Raw genomic sequence first — 19,772 nt, forward strand, 5'->3', positions numbered from 1 at the left:
CAAGTGAAGAACCAGCAAGAAGTATTCAGTCAGTACTGGAATTACAGGGAGAAAGAAGGGGACCCCTCAGGAAATCCACTTGCCACACCAGTGTGTCAGGAAGGCTAATCAAAAAAGGTAGGGAGAAGCAAGCACTTTCCCAGTTTCTCTCAAATTTGAACCCCTGACTTATACAGGTTTTTTATATTCAGAGTTCTCACTGGTGACACAGTCCAAAGATAAAAAAGCACATGGACTCCACCTCCTTTAAAATAAAATTATTTTATTATAAAATGATGTAATTGTTACAAATTTGAAAAATACATATTTGGCAAAGTTTGAGATAGTACACAGACAAAATAAAAACGAGCCTTTATCCAAATATTGGCCCCAGGGCAGATATATAAAATATTTAAAATTGATCTGGAGGGAGAGCAGGAAAAAGGAATGTACCCATGCAACAAAACCAATCCAGAATCTTTCTGGCCCCTCGGCCTGTTATTGCTAAAGTTTCCATGGCCAGCCTGCAACACACAGAAGACTGATGTAAATAATATGTTGTGCCACATTGTATTTCCCTTGTCTGTTCCTTATACTTGTATTATTTATTTGATTTAACATGCTGCCCCTCTCCTTCTGGGCTCAGGTAGAATTCATGGTATTAGTCATTTTGTTGTTACACAAAATGGGGAGAATTTAAATGCCATTGGACACGAAGGCCATTCGATCTGGCAAACAATGGAAGTTTTAAATACTAGTTTTCATTCAATCAACATTAAACTGTTTGAAAAATCATACCCAGATTTTCGCAACTTGCCACACCAGATCTGTTTAATTTAACATGGCAGGCAAAACTGCAGACAGGTCATCAACATGCAAACGACGCTAACAGATCAAGAACAAAATGATTTGGTGTAGAAAACTCTGACCAAAACAAAAACTACTGTAGCTATACTACTGCTGTATATCTATAACACATATAGTCAAATGACAAGTGATCTATCTGCAGGACTGACATACAAGAATTTTCTACATGATTTGTGACATGTTCTTCCTGTATCATTCATTTATTGTTTATTGCACTTTGCTCACTAATTTGCACTTTAGCATCTATTAAATCACTTGTCACTTGACAGTATGTGTCATAGATACACAGCACTGACATGTCAAACCAAGTGTGGATTAATGACTGATTGTCATTTACAGATGATCATAAAAGAGTATTCTTGCTTTTCATGGAATTATGTTATGTTACATTAAATAATTTGATATAAATTCTACTAAACCTAAAATTTGGCCACAAACATGCATGCAGCAATAAAGAACCACATTTAACTCTTACAGCTAAATGTCCTCATTTGGAATTTGTACATGAAAACAGCCAGCTGTGTACTGCACTTCCAGTGTGTGTGTATACATATAAGGCACAAATAACATCTGGAAAATATGTTCAGGTTCCTAAAAGAGGACAGCAGCACCCAACCTGTTCGCGTGTATGACAGGATTGCCAGTCCTTGTGCAAGTTCACAGGAACAAATCAAGAACTATCAGAAAACTGCCCCCATCCAATTGTCAGAGGTCACAGATTGTATCAGAGCCATTTTCTTTGGAGCATACCGGGGCCAGATTATTAAATCAAGTGCTTCTCAAACAACCGTTCCCTAAACTGAGAGCTAATTGCTCAGCTTTACAAAAGGATTAAAGGTTGCCTTTGTAACAATCGAGGTCACAAACCTGCAGTCATATACAAAAGGCCCCGGTCCTGCTTAATCTACTGCTGGTGCACATTATTGTATAATGGAGAATGATGTGCACACTTCATGACAACTGCAGTGATCATTAAAAAGTCTTCTCAATGAGCAAATAACTGGGTTGCAGAGAAAGTTTTCAAAACTAAGATCACTAAAGGCCTATTTCACATACATCTTTTCCCCAAGTCCTCCCCAGGTTTGTGTGTTCCATGTTGGACACTTAACTCCAAGCATGTATGAGTTCAGTTTGGTGGGGACAAGGGGACATGAGGGGGGACTGAAGCATGCCCTCCTTTGAGCCACTTCCCCAACCTGAAATGTCCCTGAAGGTGCTGTTTCCTCAACTGAAGAACCACAGGTACACCCTACCAGTACACATGGACCCGTTGGGTCAAATAGTGGCTCCTTAAGAACATTTCAGGTTGGGAAAGCCCCTGTCTCCTTCTACAAATTGGCCTCTGTGGAACTCACACTACATTAGATTGTGTGGACCCAGGAAAAACCGAATATGTAGGTTGACTCTTTGCCTCCCAATCTCGGGAACCTGTGTTGCACTGGAGATTTTCAGTTTCCTGAGAAAACTCCTAATCTTCTCGCAACATGAATTCACACTGTCTTCTATCAATTGGAAATAGAAAACAAAGTCTTCAGAGCACCACTTTTCTTTTTCAGTGATAGGCTTGGGGGCTCTTAAGACTATTCAAACCACCAGTGATGATGTCTTCCACCTCTAGAAATGTTATATTCAGCTGTATAAATCTTGACCCCTGTCCGCAGAACTATTCAGGCCCCTTCCACACACACAAAATAATGCGTTTTCAAACCACTTTCACAACTGTTTGCAAGTGGATTTTGCCATTCCGCACAGCTTCAAAGAGCACTGAAAGCAGTTTGAAAGTGCATTATTCTGCATGTGCGGAATGAGCCTCAGTGGAGTCACCTCCAAAGCTTAAATTTCCACTTGTCAAAAAATGGACCAACAGCGGGAGGCTAACCAAAAAGTACCAAGCGTAATTAATTAAGCCTCCCCCCTTTTCTTTAAAAAAAGGGGGAGAGAACCTACTTTAAAAGAGAATATTTAGAGATAAAAATAGTGAGCGTAGAGTGTGGTGAGTAGATGGAACCCTTTCCTCACATTCCCCAATGCTCTTTTCTGCCCTTAAGTAAATCTTCCCTCCTGTGCTTTTCTGTACTGGAAAATCCACCATGGTTTTGCCAACCCACACAGGCACAAAGTCTACGACATCATACAGGTTGTTCTTGGCTGCGGTTCCATGAATATTTGCTCAACCATCGGTATGAATGCAGTCACCACAGATTTCTGCAGTGTGATTGCTCACCCCACGATCCCACGATCCCTCTCGAGCCAGGTGCCTTTCAAAAATCTCTTCTTTTCTTGCTATGCTGTTGCCCAGCTTCCCAATTCGAGAAATTCTGTTACACTATTTTGATTTTAAAAAATGGGTGCTAAACACTCATTCTATTTTATTTTGTGTTCCCTGTCTTTGAAAAGCTCAATTAAAGCGGGGCCAGTCCAGCAATTAGGGCCCTCAACTCCACAATTCCTTAATTAATCGAGTACTTAGTGCAAACGGTTTTTCAGCAGCAACTCTGGCTGTAACAGCCTCAGTTTTTGGTTTGAATAACTAGATGGCTTATTGACAAGATGGCTGAATTCCAACTTTAAAAACTGAAAGAGTGGAGCCTAGAGAGACTTGATTTCTGTAAGCTTACCTCTGTAAGTACAAACTGAGGGCCCGTGAGGAACCAGGACAACAATACTTAGCTTCCAAGCAGAGGGAATTAATCCTATTTCATTAATCAGTATAAATACAGCTAACACAGGAGACCACCAATTTAGAAAAGTTTAGGAGGAATTGTGTGTGTGAAATCCCATTCTATCACTTCATATTTTTTTCTAGGATTCCAGTTGAGAGTCCTGACAAGACACATTTCCTTCTGGGCTTTTTCCCCTTTAACTGACACACAGTTGTTCTCTTCTCATTTTCTTACTTTTCATCGGGCTTTTTCTTAATTCACATTTTTTTACATAGCTGGGGATTCTTCCACATATGTAGAAACCTTCGCTGCATTTGAACGTGGCCCAGTGAGATGGTTTTCATTACTACAGGGGCTTTCGTATTAGATGGAGCGATGGTTATCAGGGGCCTGCATTCAAGCCCCCGTAACCTGTGAGCAGAAAACTGAACTTAATCTGTAGAAACAAGTTATACAAATGTGCAAATCTTAACTTGTAAACTGCATTTTGATTGGACGTCCCTCCCCCACCCCCCCAGCGCATGTTAAAGCCATATGTATTTCCGGTCATGTATATTTCTAGTCCAACTTTATCAAAGAAGAATAGCAGGGTCTCCTTCGGTAGATCCCGTTGTGCTGCTGGATGGTACTGACTTAACTGCTTATGGTCTTGTATGCACCTTTTCCAGATGCATTCTGGCCTGGAAGTGACAGCAGCACCTGTGTCCTTAACACACGGGCTCCTGTTGGCTCTGGCTTTTAGCAGGCGAGGAAAGCTCCACATCACAGTAGCTAAAACCGTACCCACCAAGCAGTTCTTTTTGAGAAATGTCAGCTAAATGTGATTCATAGGCTTTGACAGGGCTCCGCGTGTTCTTCTCCAGAGATTTATGCAAGAGTTCCTTCATCTTCCTGTTTTCTTTGGTGGTCGATTCCCAAATTATTTCAAGTTCACTTTCCACTTCCCTGGGAAGCAAAACAAAAGGAAAAAAATGCATTTGCTAGTTTCAGATGTGTCGTCCTCATGTTTCCAAAGAGTACCTTTAAAGGTGAATTGTCAACCAGTACAAACAGAGCAATTAAATTTAATTTTAGTACATGGAGTGCTGTTTCGAGAACATAGTGTGCTCAGAACTCTGTGATCAGATACTAGGTTTAGTATCAATCAAAATGTACCCATTTAACCAGCCTTTATTAGCACTTGGTTTTGAATGCATCACAAGGAAAGCTAACCGAGCCTTCCTACCCCTTATTAACACTACAGACCCAAGTTCATCAAACCATGGTCAACTCAGAAGACTTGATGCATCACTCCTAGTTTTGAAGAAGACTGTATTGAGGATCTGGCCATCTGTAGACTGGCATAAAAGGCACTTTGTACAGTCAGTGGGGTTTTTCCCCCCACAATAGGCTGCTGTTTCCATTCATTAATGTTCACCCAATGCCATCTTAAAATCCTGTTCATAAGTCTGCAGGATTTCATAACGATTAAGTTAGTGAAGTTATTAACAGAAAGCCACTTTCCTAGAAGAGACCATTTTCTTGCTGGCTGTCCAGCCTGCTTTAGAGATACCCAGTTTGCGCTAAGGTACTCCCTGACATGGCCTTTTCAGCTCTCAGAATGTAGGCAACGCATTCGGTTTTCAGAGAAGTGTAAGTGGCGCCATTCGCATGCAAGACACTTTGTATTTGGAAACTGAGATACTGTTTCCCATCGGCTCTCGCCTTCTGAAAATTTAAAGATACCCTGACATAATCTGACCTCAAAGACGTTTCTGTCTATTGACAGATGTTGGGTTTAAAATTCACCAAGCACTTCTTCACACTAACCACAATTTATGTTTATAATATTCTGAGCATGCAGAGAGTTGGAAGGAAAGACATTCTAGCAATCTCTTATAAAATCACTATATATGTTTTAAGACAGCACGGAGAACATATTCGTAGGATAAGCTATGGATATAGTATTTACATACTGGATAAGGATTATTCCTTGTTTGATTTTTTTACTCTACCACTGGAAAATCACAGAATTCCCCCCCTCTGCAAAAAACAGTTAAATTCAGATTAATTTAAAACTATTTTCCAATGGAAAATAGTCGATAATCCCCGCAGTATTTCATATCACGCTTCTGCAAATTTGATATGTTTTTCACACTCTGTACAAGGTTTTTCTCCGAAGCGGGTTGTGAACGCAGCTGAAGGGCAAGGTATCAGGTCAACCAACAGCGAAGAAAAATGTTTTGTTTTCTGTGAAATAGCTCCCTGGGTCACATCACGTTGTGTGTGATGAGGGTACATCAGAAGAACGGTGGCCCGCGGCAATTTCTAGGAGCGGTTCTGCTCTCTGACAAATGGCAAATTTTGGTTCTTTGCAAGAGGACAGCGAACTCTTAAGGGCAGTCAACAATCCATCCATCAGAACATCTGGGGACATCTCCACATATTGCTCCCAGAAACACGGGATGCATGGAAACGGAACATGAATCAAGATGTACACTTACAGAGTTAGCTCCTGGGGCAGAATTTAAGAGGTACTGGTGAGGAGTTGATGTTTGATACTGTGGTGGCCAGTTTGTAAAGGGATTGTTCCCTTTATATCTGTGGTTTTGGTGGCCGAAGTGCAAAATAACAAGTGCCTTTATTCATATCGCAAAAGCTGTCTGCTTCCAAATGTGGCCTTCCAAACAACAGTGGTTTCAAAAACTACTGTATACGGGTCCAGCACTGCTCCCTTAGAACTGGTTCCTGCACTTACTATAGTTTCATTGGATCTAATTTGCAATGGATTATATTATTGTCAGCAATCTGCAGAGCCTTTTTAGTCTTCAAATCTGTCTCTGCTCCATAAATCATTCAAGCCATCTTTCCTGCAAAGCAGTTGGAAATCTGTTTTGAGTCCTTTCTCAGCTCGTTAATGTTGCATTGCCTTGTCCTAGCACAACCCTTTGGCTGTCCAGTAGTCTAACTTGGGGCTCTTTGCAGCATTTTGCTAGTCAGTGGTTTTCTATCACAAAGGCTGAAGGCAACAGAAAGATAAACAATGTGAATTAAATCTACTTTATTCGACTTTACTCAAATTTATGCTTTCTTTGGAGCCACATTCTAATTAAATGCAGCATTCTGCTCTGTTTCCTGTGTTATTTCTGTCTGGTAGAGCCCCCACACAAAATTAGGAACATAATTTAACACAACTGTTACTAGATTGTACCATTTCTAAGGGATGATCCAGCATTGACAATTTTGAAGTTCTCTTCAATGAAAATAATTCTCCTCATGTTAAAAACCATGGAGAAAGCCAAAGTCCTCCATATGCTAGATTTGTATGCTATGGGAAGGGTTTTTTTTAATGGAGGAACATTCAGATATTTGATTCAGATTGTTGATTAAAATGAAACAGCTCGGTAGCAAACACATTCTAACAGGTCAGATACAATCCAATAATACCATGCAGGCTGGCATGATGTATCTTTTACATGTTGGAAAACTGTGACTACTTCACACACTGTGTACTTTAATTGCAATCTTAATTCAGGGATCTTAGTTTTATTAGGTTCAGGGGAGCCACCTGTGTTTCCCCGAAAATAAGACAGGGTCTTATATTAATTTTTGCTCCAAAAGATGTGTTAGGGCTTATTTTCAGGGGATGTCTTATTTTTTTCCATGATTTTGCCCCCGCCTCCTGTGACCAGATCAGCTGCGCCGGGGAATCTGTAGCTAGGGCTTATTTTTTGAATAGAGCTTATATTTCAAGCATTCTCCAAAAATCCTGAAAAATCCTGCTAGGGCTTATTTTCGGAGTAGGTCTTATTTTTGGGGAAACAGGATATTTAATTTCACGTAGACATTTTGTTTATTCTGGTCAGAAATAAACAATGATGCTGCTTTGACATAGATGCTGTTCCTTCACATGTTAATGATCCACAATTAAATCTTGCCAAACTGATCAACAAAGACAGGACACAAAGCAGGCAAGGAAAATGAAGGAGAAACATACAATGTGATGCCAGGAACCTGATACAGAAACAGGCATTTCTAGTCTCCCTGGAAACACTTCCAAGATGCGGCGATAGCCTTCTGGGGCCACCTGATGCATGTTGGAAGTGCCGGAGAACCAAACGTGTTCAAAAGAGGGCAGTTTGATTTTTACATAATTATAACTCAGTGATAACACTTGAAAGCAAGTGACAAAACTGGAAGGATTATACAGGGGGCAACTTATCTCAGAGGAAACGAAAATGTTAAGATGAAAGAAAAAAAGGAGTATGTAAAAGGATATTGTCAAAAGCACTGGAAATATGGCCTCAACCATCTTGTGATTCTGACCTCAGTGCAGTTCAGTTTTCAATAAAGGAAGCTTAAAAGAAACTGTTCCAGCCCAGCAATTCTTGGGCCATGCCAATTTATAAAGCCTTTCTTTCTGGAAATTTTATTTGGATGTTTTTCTGTGAGCAGCTTCAGTGATTCAGTGAGAAAAATGGCATTAGGGCGACAATAAAAACACAGATGCATCTCTCATGAACAAAACAATTTATGATCCTTTTGGCAGTCATGCACACAACCCTGTGCACTGTGTCATTACTACATCTGTCTTGCAGGTGTTGATTGGAGGCTGAAGGAGGCCACAGATACAATCCATAGATGGGAAGCATTACAAATCAAACTCTCCCTAGGCCCAACATTTCATTCGCTGAAACAACACTGGTGCTTGAGGTCTAAGAAGTTTACAAACACAGAAATTTCATAACGCTACAATATTTGTTTGCTCCACTTTGCAGGGTAAATGTGATATTCTCCAGCAGCTTAGCCTAAGGAGGTGTTCAGTAGGGAATTTACAGATCAGGTCGAAGCATTCTAATTTGGACTCTTTCCGCCCGCTCCTCAATACCTTACTTTTCCACCAGTGGTGGAATTCAGCAGGTTTGCACCACTTCGGCAGAACTGGTTGTTAAAATGGTGCTTGTAAACAATCAGTTGTTAAATTATTTGAATCCCACCACTGTTTTCCACCCCCCAAAAAGATTTTGATGTGCAGGGGACTTTCAATCAAGCGATCCTCCCCTGTGAGCCTTCCAAGGTGGTGCCTGCTGCATGTGGACTGTACCATCTGGCTCACAAATGCTCAGTTCTGCTGGGAAGTCGGCACAAGGCAAATAAATAAATAAATGGCCCCAGCAGTCTGAACAAAGGACGAGGCGACCACCTAAGTACTTTCCATTAACGGTGTGCCAAAAACTCACCAGTCACATTTTAGCTTTGTACGGAACCCTCCATTTCAACCTCCAAAAGCAGACTCTCTGGCCTTCTGCGCTACATGACCTCAATAGCCACTGCTTTTTTTCCAAAGAACTGATGTTATATATATATATATATATAAAACAAGCTTCTCCTTGCAAAACAGGTGATGCACCTTTCGAATGGGATAGCTAGACTCGTCAGCTGCCCTGAGGAAATCTTCCGGGACGTCACCCTTAACTGTTTTAACAAAACAAACATACAGCTAAGTACATGCAGCCTGCAGTCAACCACATATTTCACAGAGTTTGTGATTTGCTTACCAATTGCCGACAACCAGTTTTAAACGTGTCAGTGGAATTTCTATCTACTGGGAACAATTTTCCAGGCTACAAATTTCTCCCCCTGAGCGGTGCTGGTAGAAATGAATCTACATCAGTACATTACTGGCCCGGTACCTCCAGTTCTGGTTGCCAAGCTACAGAGGATTAGTGACAAGAAACCCATCCGTAAGTCTCAGCTTATGTTATTCTCCCAAAGATCAGGGGGGGGGGGTGCGGGGGTGGGGGGAAGGTTTGCAGGGAGGAAAGAAATCCAGATGAATATTTCAAAATATATAAAAACATGTAACTGCCCTGTGAACAAAGTAATATTTTTCTTGGCTAACAGATGTGATACAGAATACCGTATTGGTTCCTGAAATCATGAATAGATTTTGATGTAACTGTAAGCAGACTGTAATTGGAAATAAAGGAACGTCGAACGAATCTGCTTTCAATGTCACAGAAGCTTACTGAAAACATGTGAAGCACTTTAGCTCCCTAAAACTGAAATGTTATTAGTCTGCATTGCTGAAAAGAAGACGAAAGACTGTCTATGAGGAAGGATTAACCAATCTGCCTAGTTTTGTCCAGATGTTTAGTAAAACTGGTCCAGTTAGAAATAAACGGTGTTATTTTGTGGCAGTACTTCCTGGTACTGAGTATTGGCATCTTGAGGGGGGGTATTGGTGGAAATTAGTGCAACCTCTTATTTAATTTATTCATTACAAAAAGTACTGGCAATAAATATCAAAGCTGAAAATCATCACTTTGCAAAGGAGGTATACATGTCATCAATTATATGTACTGTTTCATGTACCAGGACTTAGCAGTATGAATGCAAAGTGCTGTACTTTCTGATGGGCTTCCACAGCCACACTTTTCTTGAACACACTGGCCTATTAAAGAACAGGAACGTTCTAGCTGGAAAATTATGCCAGCTACATAAAAGTGTGGCATAATTTAACAGCTTTTCCTCAGGGGGAAGATGATGGCTGGGGGAGGGGATGCTCTCTAGGAACAGAAGAGATGGGAGGGGTTTGAATTCTGTTCTAGTGTGTTGGGAAGGACTGCAATATTGGGAAATGCCTGGTCTGGAAGAAGAAGAGTTAGGATTTATACCCCACCTTTCTCTCCTGTAACAAGACTCAAGGTGGCTTACAAGCTACTTTCCCTTCCTCTCCCCACAACAGACACCTTGTGAGGGAGGTGGGGCTGAGAGAGTTCAGAGAGAACTGTGACTAGCCCAAGGTCACCCAGCAGGAATGTAGGAGTGCTGAAACACATCTGGTTCACCAGATAAGCCTCTGCCAGTTAGGTGGAGGAGCGGGGAATCAAATCCGGTTCTCCAGATTAGAATCCACCTGCTCTTAACAACTACACCACACTGACTCTAAGGACTACGTGAGAACGGAATGAGGTATGTGACAGACACCCCCCCTCCCACTTTGGGTAAGGTGCAAATATGGCAAATAGAGGGGGTGGGGAACATAGGGCAAATGTTTTAAACACTTTTTCTTTTTCTGTTCAGTTTCACTTTTGGTTTCTGGTGCCCCAATCGGAATCTACTATAATCCTCTCTGAGGATTTTTAACTGGCTTGGATAAAACACCAAATACTGTACACACATAAACTTTGTCAGGCTACGTCTTGCAGTGCAATTTACACACTTATCCCACACAAACAAATTACTAAATTATCAATGAAAAGTTTATATTATACATCCTGGTTGCAAAAGTAGTGATGGCATTCCATCCAGCTGCAGGGAAACCTGGGGTTGGATCCAACTAAACTTCAACTCAAAGCAATCTTCATGGAATTTCGAAACAATATTTTAAGCACACTTCTATTAATACCAAAAGTAACGTAATGACTTTTCCCGAGAGTGCATGAACGTTTCTGCAGTGGGCATAACAATGCAACAGGGCTATCGATGTGGATTCATCGAAAGTGTGCATATTTTGCCAAAAACCAGCCACTGATCCTCTAATGGGGGAGGTGACATTAGGGACCCAGACGGCACTCTGTTCAAGTGATGGTTTCTACAATCTTCATCTCTCAATGTTCAGGATGATTTGCCTTAATTTGCTGTATTTCCATGGCTATTTTTAAATTCTTATAAAAGCAATATTCTATGTAATCTCCTTCCACTAGAATGGGAAAATAGCTCTCTTTAGCACAAGCTTTCTGGGGCAAAATGGCACCCGAGGCAACACCTGCTCCGGGTGCTGCCACAACCCCCCTACCCCCGGCCGTGCCCTACTTAACTTAGCCAGCAGTGGTGGTCACGGGCAGCCTGGCAGGGCTGGGACTGGTGGGGCCAGGCAGAGGGGCAGCCCTCAGCAGGCTCCTGGCCCGTCTGCTCAGTTGACGGGGGAGGGGGTGTGGGGAGGTGATTTTGCGCCCCCCACGTGACATACTGGCCTGTGCCTGGGGACATGTGACACCACACGTCCCCATGGCTGGTACGTCCCTGCTCCTTAGGGGGTTGAACACTGACAAGCTTGTTTTCACCACGACCTATTTAACTGTTCATTCTGCGACCCTCCAGCTATGATCAGAATCCTCCCAATCTGAAAGATATTTCTCCTTAGCCGAGCTTTGTTAATTGACTGCTTTTATGTCCTGCCTGTCAGAAGCTTGGGACTTCATTAGACCTTGCTGGAAGACGTTACTGAATCAGCCAACCACATGACCAGTGATTCAGTTCGGAGAGGATTATTGAGAGCTCAGTTCAAGTTAATCAGTTCTGTATGATTTGTTTCCCTTCAGAAAGATGCAGTTAGCAGCCAGGAGAATGTTAAAGCATTGCTATGGGCACCCACAACAAATGATATCCTTCAAGGACTTGCAGACTGGGAGGGGGAGGGGGGAGCAGACAGAGCCGGCTGAGAGGAGGAGTTTGGCATTTTCAATCCAGCAGAGAGGCAGACAAGAGAAAACGGTTTGAGCACACCAGATGGGGCTCTGAGGCAGAGCATATGTCTGCATCTGCCTTCCTTTTGCCATCTCGATCTAATTGGTTTGTTTAAGGCTTTGACCGACTTACTTTTTCTGCTGCAGCACTTGGTCGAGGGTTTCCTGCCTGTCTTGCAGCAGACGCTGAAGGTGCTTCATTTCTCGCTGGTACTGAGCAGCCTTCCCAGCAAATTCCTTCTCTTGTTCGGTCACTCTGAGGGTGACATTTCCAAGCTTCTCAGCAGCCGACTTCTTGTACCCCTGGAAGAGTTGGAGCAAAGCATAGTTCAGAGTCACTTCTGGGCATCCATTCGGTGGACAGACTATAATCCATGGAAAAGATGGTTCTCTCTCTGTGTGGCTTCTTCCTGAAACCATGGGTGCTTTTGCTTAAAAAGAACAAATCGGGTAGGTTTTGAAGGGGCTGGAGCTTCTTAAAGCATTTCTAGTGCATGTGCTTGCCGCTGCAGATAATCAAAGAGTCAATGAATGGGTATATTGTGCTTGTTAATGCCTTTCTTCTACAAAGAAAACAAACTGCCTCAAAGCCAGATTCTGCATGTCATGAAAGCTAGCCAGATGTTAAACACACGTGTTGCTTACCTACAAATTCAAGTGGTTTAATTATCAACAGATATAGAAGGAGATACTGTTGAAGGGCGTGCAATTATCATCTTAGCAATAGGAGCACAACGCAGTAACAACCCACATTCTATATCTCATTATGCTTCTTATATGATTAACAGCTTTGCATATTTTGTCTGCATTATTGTATACCACATTTTTTCCACTTCTCACTTGCCTTAGAAATGCATATTGAAACATCTGAAAGCAAACCTTTCCAGATCCAGAGTGTCCAAATGTTTCATTACGGGTAGCGCTTTGTTTAAACAAATGTGGTTTTTTGGTGAATTTTACTTCCAAATGAAACCACTTCTAAACATGTAAGGTCAAAGACTAAGTGAAACTCATCTAGAGAAACAATATGTCCCAGTGAAAAAACTCCATCTACATTTGAAAGGCAAACTGTTGCTCAGAGCAGCTTTGTGGGTGGTTTTCTTTCTGGTTAATCTGATAATTTAAAAAATTCTAACAGTTCTTCTTCAAATAGTAATTTTAGATGTGCTAATTAACAATTACTCCAACTAAAGATTCTTGCCTCAACTCTATGCAGTATGAACATTTAATTAGGATTTAAGATTCAGCGAAGCTGGAAAAATATACTTCCCAAATTCAGTGCTGATATTCTAGTATTGGGGGGGGGGGGGGGGCAGGATTTGAAAATGCAAGCAACTTGACCAGGCCAGGACTGGGAAAACCTGGGTTCAAGTACCCATTCAGTTATGTAGCTCTCTGTAGCCAGCTACTCTCTGTCCCTCAGCCTGTCCTACTCCAAGAATCAAGTGGAAAATGTAGAACCAAAGATGCCCTGGAGAGATGCCTCCTTAGAGACAGAAAAATGTGACAGACACATAGAAGGGGATCCCCCCCCTCCCCATTCTGCAAAAGTTTATGCCTGCTTAATGCAACCGGACATCATTGGTATTGGAAAGCTTGTCTAGAACTGTTCAAGGACAATGTTCCCTAGAATTCAATCTCTTACTGCTGAGGCTTTATTATCCGGAGGGGGTGTACTGTCACTTGCAGAGTGGTTGTCTACCTAAAAAGCAAAGTGTGACTGCCTTCTTTGGGAAACTGGATTCCCAACTAATAAAAAGGAAACATTTAGAAATTTATTCCGAGCTCTGTAACCGAGTTCCAAACTTTATATGGGATCAAGCAGTTTTGTTGCTTTATCGTGAGAAGGTGAAATAATACTGAGTTCCTGGTTTTTAATAGACTATTGGTGTAACTGAGGTTGACCTAGGGGCTGACCAACCTTTCAGCCATAGAACTGTAGCATTAATAGCTGGATGGGGAAAAAGAGGACATGGGCAAATGCAGCCTGCTCTTACTAAAGATCTGCCTAGGATTGAAAATCCACATCACTGCTACAGTTCCTTCTTTTATAGAAATACAAAAGGTAGGTTTTGGTACATGGTTGACCAATTCTGATGGCGCATGTTTCCACTGTAGGGGACTCAGCCTGTATATGACCCCCTCCCGCAAATACAATCTACAGCTCAGTGAAAATAGTTCCGTCTTACAGTTAAGAATGGAAGTTAAGAAATGACTTGGGGAGGGAAGGGAGTTGAATATTTAATATACCATGTTAATATGCTGTCAGTCATTCTGATGATTATTTATCCAAAAACATATACAACGTTCTTCTGAGTGATCTCTGGTTGATGCTTTTGTGTGTGTTCCATCCCCTTCAGTTGTATTGCCTTTGTCAGGAAAATGGCTCTGGAGCTTACAGAGGACAGTATGGGGATGGGGGGTAGGGGAGCTGCCTGTTAGAGAATCTACCTTAATGGCAGCCACCTGGGAATCCACCATAATGGCGGAAGGAATGGGGTGGGGAACAGAACGCTTCCTGCTTGCCATAGTTCACACAGGCAAGCAGGAAGCATCTGAAACTCAGGTTGGGGGGGAAAAGCCACTGATTTAGTGACTTTCATTTAACCCAGGTCCAGGCAAATATAATGGGTTAGAAGTGTTTGGGGGGGCTTTTACCAGGTGGAATGGGTTTAAATTTAAGCAAATTTGATCAATGGACTAAAACTTATGCAATTAATCAACTGTGATTTATTTAATTGGAGGAAAGTCCTAGGTTACATGAATGCTCACCAAGGGGAAAGGTTTAAACGGAAAATCAGAAGAATAATTATGGGTTTCCAATCTCTGATGTAGTAGCTGTACTGTAATTTCTACTGTAGGGAGGCTAGCTTTTTTTCAGGAAAAGGAAATCCGTATTTGCTCAGAGGTACTTTCTGTTTTCTAGGACCGAAAACTGAGTTCTGAAATAACACTGTGAGCAGACCATGAACAGACCTCCGAAGCCATCTGGCCATACACAACTTGAATGCTGGCATTCTCACAGGGGAGCAGCATGCCGCGTGGTGAGACTACGTTCTATATTCTGAAACAACTTTTCAGAATAAAATTCTTGGGAAATATCTGCTTTTATTTACCAGGAAATACACAATGCCTCTTCTCAGTAACCTTAAATAAACAGCGTCATTAAAAATGAGCATCTGTGAAACTTCCTCTCCATGATCTCAGAGAAAATGTTATAGGGGCGTTTGTACATGACAATAGATTCAATTTGTCTGCAAGGCAAAGCAAACTCTTCAAATACTTGTCAAAGTGGGATCACATAAATTGTCATGCCAGTTCTCTGGCTTTTCTCCTCACTAGAAGGCATATATGCCTTCTAGCAGACTGAAAGCGTGTTATAGACAAGAGCAGTGTTCAAAATATTTCAGATGAGTAATTGTCACTTTCACAGCTGAAAACAGATGTTTAGAAAATGGATGAGAGAGCAGAGAGAATGGACATTCATTTCCCCTGATTCAGACGTTTAAGGTTTATGGTATGACTGCTTGCTGTGATTTTATATCACTGAGAACTTTCCAAATTTCGAAATTCACATCTGAGATTAAGAACTTCCACTTGGAAGCCAGTTTACGGAGCTGATCAGCATGGTTAGTATGGTAGACTCGCAGAATATCGAACAACACAGATTTGGGTAATGTTTAAGAGAATGATACAGAATTGAAACCAAGATGCTTATAACATGGCGTAACGACCAGTTTAATTTAATGACTGAAATCGTTTTAGCTACTGTTACCCATTTTCCCTGTAATGAAACTCAGCTACAAAATACACTCCAGAGAGAACTTACCACCAAACAGGGTTATTAAGAGTAAGCAAGAACTTAGTGCTGTTCTGACTTCTTTTACAGGGCGCCTGATTTAAAGATGAATTATCCCCAGGCAGATAGGGAAGAAAAAGCACTGAATGATGAGCTGGAATGTAAAATCTGTTATCAGAAGTTTAATGTTCACAGCAGGAAGCCCAAGATTCTGGACTGCCTCCATCGGGTGTGTGCTAAATGCCTGACAAAAATCCTCCACATGGGAGATGGCTCCCTATGCATCAGCTGCCCCTTCTGCCGCCATGAGACTGAACTGCAGGAAGAGGAAGTGGAAGGCCTCCCCGACGACACAAACGTCATGTCCAAACTTGTGGCCAAGGACAAAACGGCATGGAGTTCGGACTGCAAAGAAGTGGTCTTGACGCCCAAAAACCTGGCTTCCTCAAGCCCTTCTAATGGGTCCTCAAACTGCCTGGTGATAACCATTATGGAAGTGCAGAGAGATTCCATGAGGACTCCCAGCCAAAACACTCTCTCGGATTACTACACCGATCACAGCCTTGAGTCGGCATCTGTAAACTCTCACAGCCATCTCGATCAAGATATTTTCTCTAAACTCTGCAACCATGTCCCCAGGATACTGGTGTGGCTGCTGGGGGTTTTCTACTTCGGTTCTTTGCCACTTGGAATATATTTATTAGTGATTCAGAAAGTGACCCTTGGGATTGTCTGCGTCAGTCTTGTTCCATCCAGTCTAACAGTGTGTCTTGTGTACGGCTTCTGTCAGTGCCTCTGCCAGGGAATGTGTGATTGCTCCTCTAGAAACTGACACTTTTTAAATCAGAATTTTGGATACTGCTAACAACAGATCTTCAAAAGTGTGGGCTATTAAAAAGGTGTGATTAAAAGAAACCCCTCTATCTCACTATAACAAGCAAACAACAAACTTTGTAAAAAAAAAAGAGATCTATCAGTAGATGCTCGTGTCCACCAGTTGATCACCCTCTCCCTACATCTGGTCACACTCTAGCACGTCCAAGATACAAATGGGTTAATGACATCCCTTTAAGTTCGAAAGAACGATGTAAATTCTACAATCTGAGGGCTACAATCTGGTAACACAGATGACGCTGCGCAAAACTATTTCTCCCTCCAGACTCTGGCCTCACCAGAAAGGGTGTGTGTCAAATCTTATTCCAATGGTGTGTTTACTTTGTTCAAAAGCTTGCCTAACCATCTGGCATTGGGTAACCCATTATCTCACTCTAAGGAAGAAAAATGCCACCCATCCCCTCCCATCAGTGGTCTTAAGGATGTGAAATGTAATTTAAATATTACTCCTACCCCAAAAAGTAGAGGTACCCCATAGGAGCACAGACCTGTTTGATGTGAGAAAACAGACACGACCAGGTTTGGAAGAACAGGAATGTTCTGCCTCTTGATCTACCTGAGAGGAAGGTCTTCACCGCTGGCTGGAAATTATAGGAGAAGGTGCGAGAATGCGGTTGGGAAGGGATTGGAATTCTCTCACCCCTGCTCGTCCCTAATCTGTTTATGAATTTTGGAGGACCTTTAGATGGTGTGGAATACAATGTAGATGTATGTGAAGAAATAGTCTGAAAATCATGCTGTGCAACTGTTTGGAATGCTCTTAAATAGCACACAAAAGTGAAACCTACCCCTTACTGTGTTTAGAACTCGCAGATTGTGTCTGCATGGTGGGAGAAAATGTATATTTTAAACTAGAGCTGCCTGATTAAAAAGTATGACAATTAAAAAAAACTAGGGGGGAAACATGGAAGGATCTTATAGCAGTCTAAAATAAAAAGGTGTCCAAGTCGTTATATGGATCTACTTTGGAATAATATGCTTTCACTATTTAAAATAGGACATATTTGCTAGAGTACAGTTGCTAGTTATTTTTTCAGAAAAAAAAATACACAGTTAGGATTGGGATAAAATCTACTGTGAAATGGTGTTGTATTTCTGTGTGCAATCCTGTTAGGCTTTTGGTGAAGTACAGTCAACGCTGAGACTTAGCCAATAGACTGAAGCTTTCTATACTTAACAAGTATTATTGGGTACAACCCAGCATTGGGTACAACCCTTCCCAAGATTATTGGGTACAACCCAGCATTTGAGAATCAAGCTGCAGACACTTTGTGTGCCAAAACTGTCCCTGGTTCCAGGACACAACGCCATCAGCAAGTGAATCCAGACCTCAGGAGCTGTATCCCTATGGAAGTTCCAATCCTGTAGCTGGCTACAGAGAAGGGATCCAAGGCTGTTTTTAGCAGAAGATTCCAGGCTGCTCCAATGCACATAGATACTGCTGCTAGGAACACACAAGGGGCTGGAGCCAGGCTATTGCTCAGGAAAGGGGTGTCTTCTGTTGCTGGATGTTAGGGGGCTCCCCAGTAGGGGGTCCAGGGTTTTGTGACTGCTTTGTCCACTCTGTCTGCCTCCATGGTACTAGCTGAAACCATGGGTCTGGCAAAAGCATCAGGTGCAGAGAAAAAGGGGGTTAACTACACCACGTTCCTGTTCCTCCCAAGTCTCTCCTTTGCAGCCTGGGGAGGACCCGGAACCCCTTCATGTGCACATGCCAAACACCCTTCCCTGACTTCTCACACCCCTTTTGCGAGATAGTCTGACTGATCTGGCCCAGCCACAACTTAAAGGAGCTATGTTTCTGGAGCATTTGAAGCCTCCTGATGAGCTTCAAAGTGCCTTACTACACTGGGTTAATAACAAGGTCTACTGCTGGACTAGTAGCGGAAGCTGAGGCTAGGACTACCTTTTACCAGGTTTGATTGGTTAGCCAGTTGCAGCCTTTCCTAGACAGAAAATATCTGGCCGCTATGGTACACACTCCAGTAACATCTAAAGTAAATTACTGCAATGTACCCTCACATGGGGCGGCCCTTGAAAAGTGCTCAGGAACATTAACTGTTACCCAATTCCGCAGCTAGGATGTTGACCCAAACAGGGACCGTACCACTCTGGTTTTGGCTCATCTACACTGGCTCCCAATTTGTTTCCAAGCCTAATTCAAGGTGATGGCGCTGACTTCAGAATTCCTATGTGGCTTTAGACCAGCCTACCTTAAGGACCACCTACTCCCATCCAAACCTGCCTGACCAGGAAGGTAATTTCGGAGGCTCAAAGTACCAAATCTATGGAACTCTCCCCACAAGAAGACTGTCCCTTCCTGTTGCCATTCTCTTCCAGCTGATGAGACCTTTGTTTAAATTTGTTATTCCCCCTGCAATCCCCAATTACTGCCCAATGTTTTGTTGTTTCTATGCTTTTGCACATATTTTAGCTCTGGTTTTGTTAGCTGTCATGGTGGCCCTTATGAGGGCAGAAAAGTGAGATATAAATTTCACAAGATTAATAAAACAAATATGGCATAGCCCTGCTTGTGGAATTTCAGAATACCTTACTCTGCTGACGGAGAACAGGCCAACTTATTGGCTGCTCTACTAGTTGTACATCCTCTGCTTCCGTCCTGAACATAAGTAATTTCCAGAAGCTTTGCAAAGCTTCCTCGTTTGATGGTCTTGGTTCAGTTTCTAAGGATAAAAGCCTGTTCTGTACTGGAAATTCAATTTCATTACTATGATGTAACATCCTTGTATTCTGTTATTTAGAAGAACAGTCCTAATGAAACTGGAAAGCAATTAACTTGTTTGCTCTTTTTAATACAGTGATTTTTCAAAATTATAAATCAGTGCACGGAGTGAGGCTATTTTGTTCAGTTTAAGTAGTGCTGGGGCAGATTCATACCACGGGAAGTGGATGTAACCATGCGGTAAATTGTATAAAGTATGATTGAGAAACATGCTGCTGTAACATATTTGGTGTGGAGCCACAGATCTCTAGCACTTTTCTTTTACATTTACAAACATGCAGCTCTTCTTTGCACATCACTTTACACTGCAACAAAAAAAAAAAACAAGCCTGTTGTAGAAGGTGTGACCTTTAGTTATCATCTAGGTCAAATACTTA

At 42.0% G+C, this 19,772-nt stretch overlaps 2 protein-coding genes across 7 annotated transcripts in view; one reads left to right on the forward strand and one right to left on the reverse strand.

Moving 5' to 3' along the window:
• Window positions 1-242: 242 nt before the first annotated feature.
• The window catches only part of CEP89 (centrosomal protein 89), a 48,433-nt gene continuing 28,903 nt past the window's right edge, over window positions 243-19,772 (reverse strand). For 4 of the 6 annotated variants that reach the window (XM_048515310.1, XM_048515306.1, XM_048515308.1 and 1 more), the window contains 2 exons: window positions 12,093-12,262; window positions 243-4,454 (listed from right to left, as the gene is read on the reverse strand). In XM_048515310.1, coding sequence (XP_048371267.1) covers window positions 4,217-4,454; window positions 12,093-12,262 — 408 coding nt within the window. In that variant the 3' untranslated portion in view covers window positions 243-4,216. Of the gene's footprint in view, window positions 4,455-8,031; window positions 8,964-12,092; window positions 12,263-19,772 lie in introns of those variants that run through there. The other 2 variants (XR_007246108.1, XM_048515309.1) reach the window with 2 other exon arrangements.
• Window positions 12,258-19,487, forward strand: RNF182 (ring finger protein 182). Its single transcript, XM_048515311.1, has 3 exons — window positions 12,258-12,409; window positions 14,886-15,003; window positions 15,849-19,487. The coding sequence occupies exon 3, from the start codon at window positions 15,865-15,867 to the stop codon at window positions 16,588-16,590; it is 726 nt and encodes a 241-aa protein (XP_048371268.1). The 5' UTR covers window positions 12,258-12,409; window positions 14,886-15,003; window positions 15,849-15,864; the 3' UTR covers window positions 16,591-19,487.

The sequence above is a fragment of the Sphaerodactylus townsendi genome, linkage group LG14 (genome assembly GCF_021028975.2).
Source record: "Sphaerodactylus townsendi isolate TG3544 linkage group LG14, MPM_Stown_v2.3, whole genome shotgun sequence".
NCBI classification, from domain to species: Eukaryota; Metazoa; Chordata; class Lepidosauria; order Squamata; family Sphaerodactylidae; genus Sphaerodactylus; species Sphaerodactylus townsendi.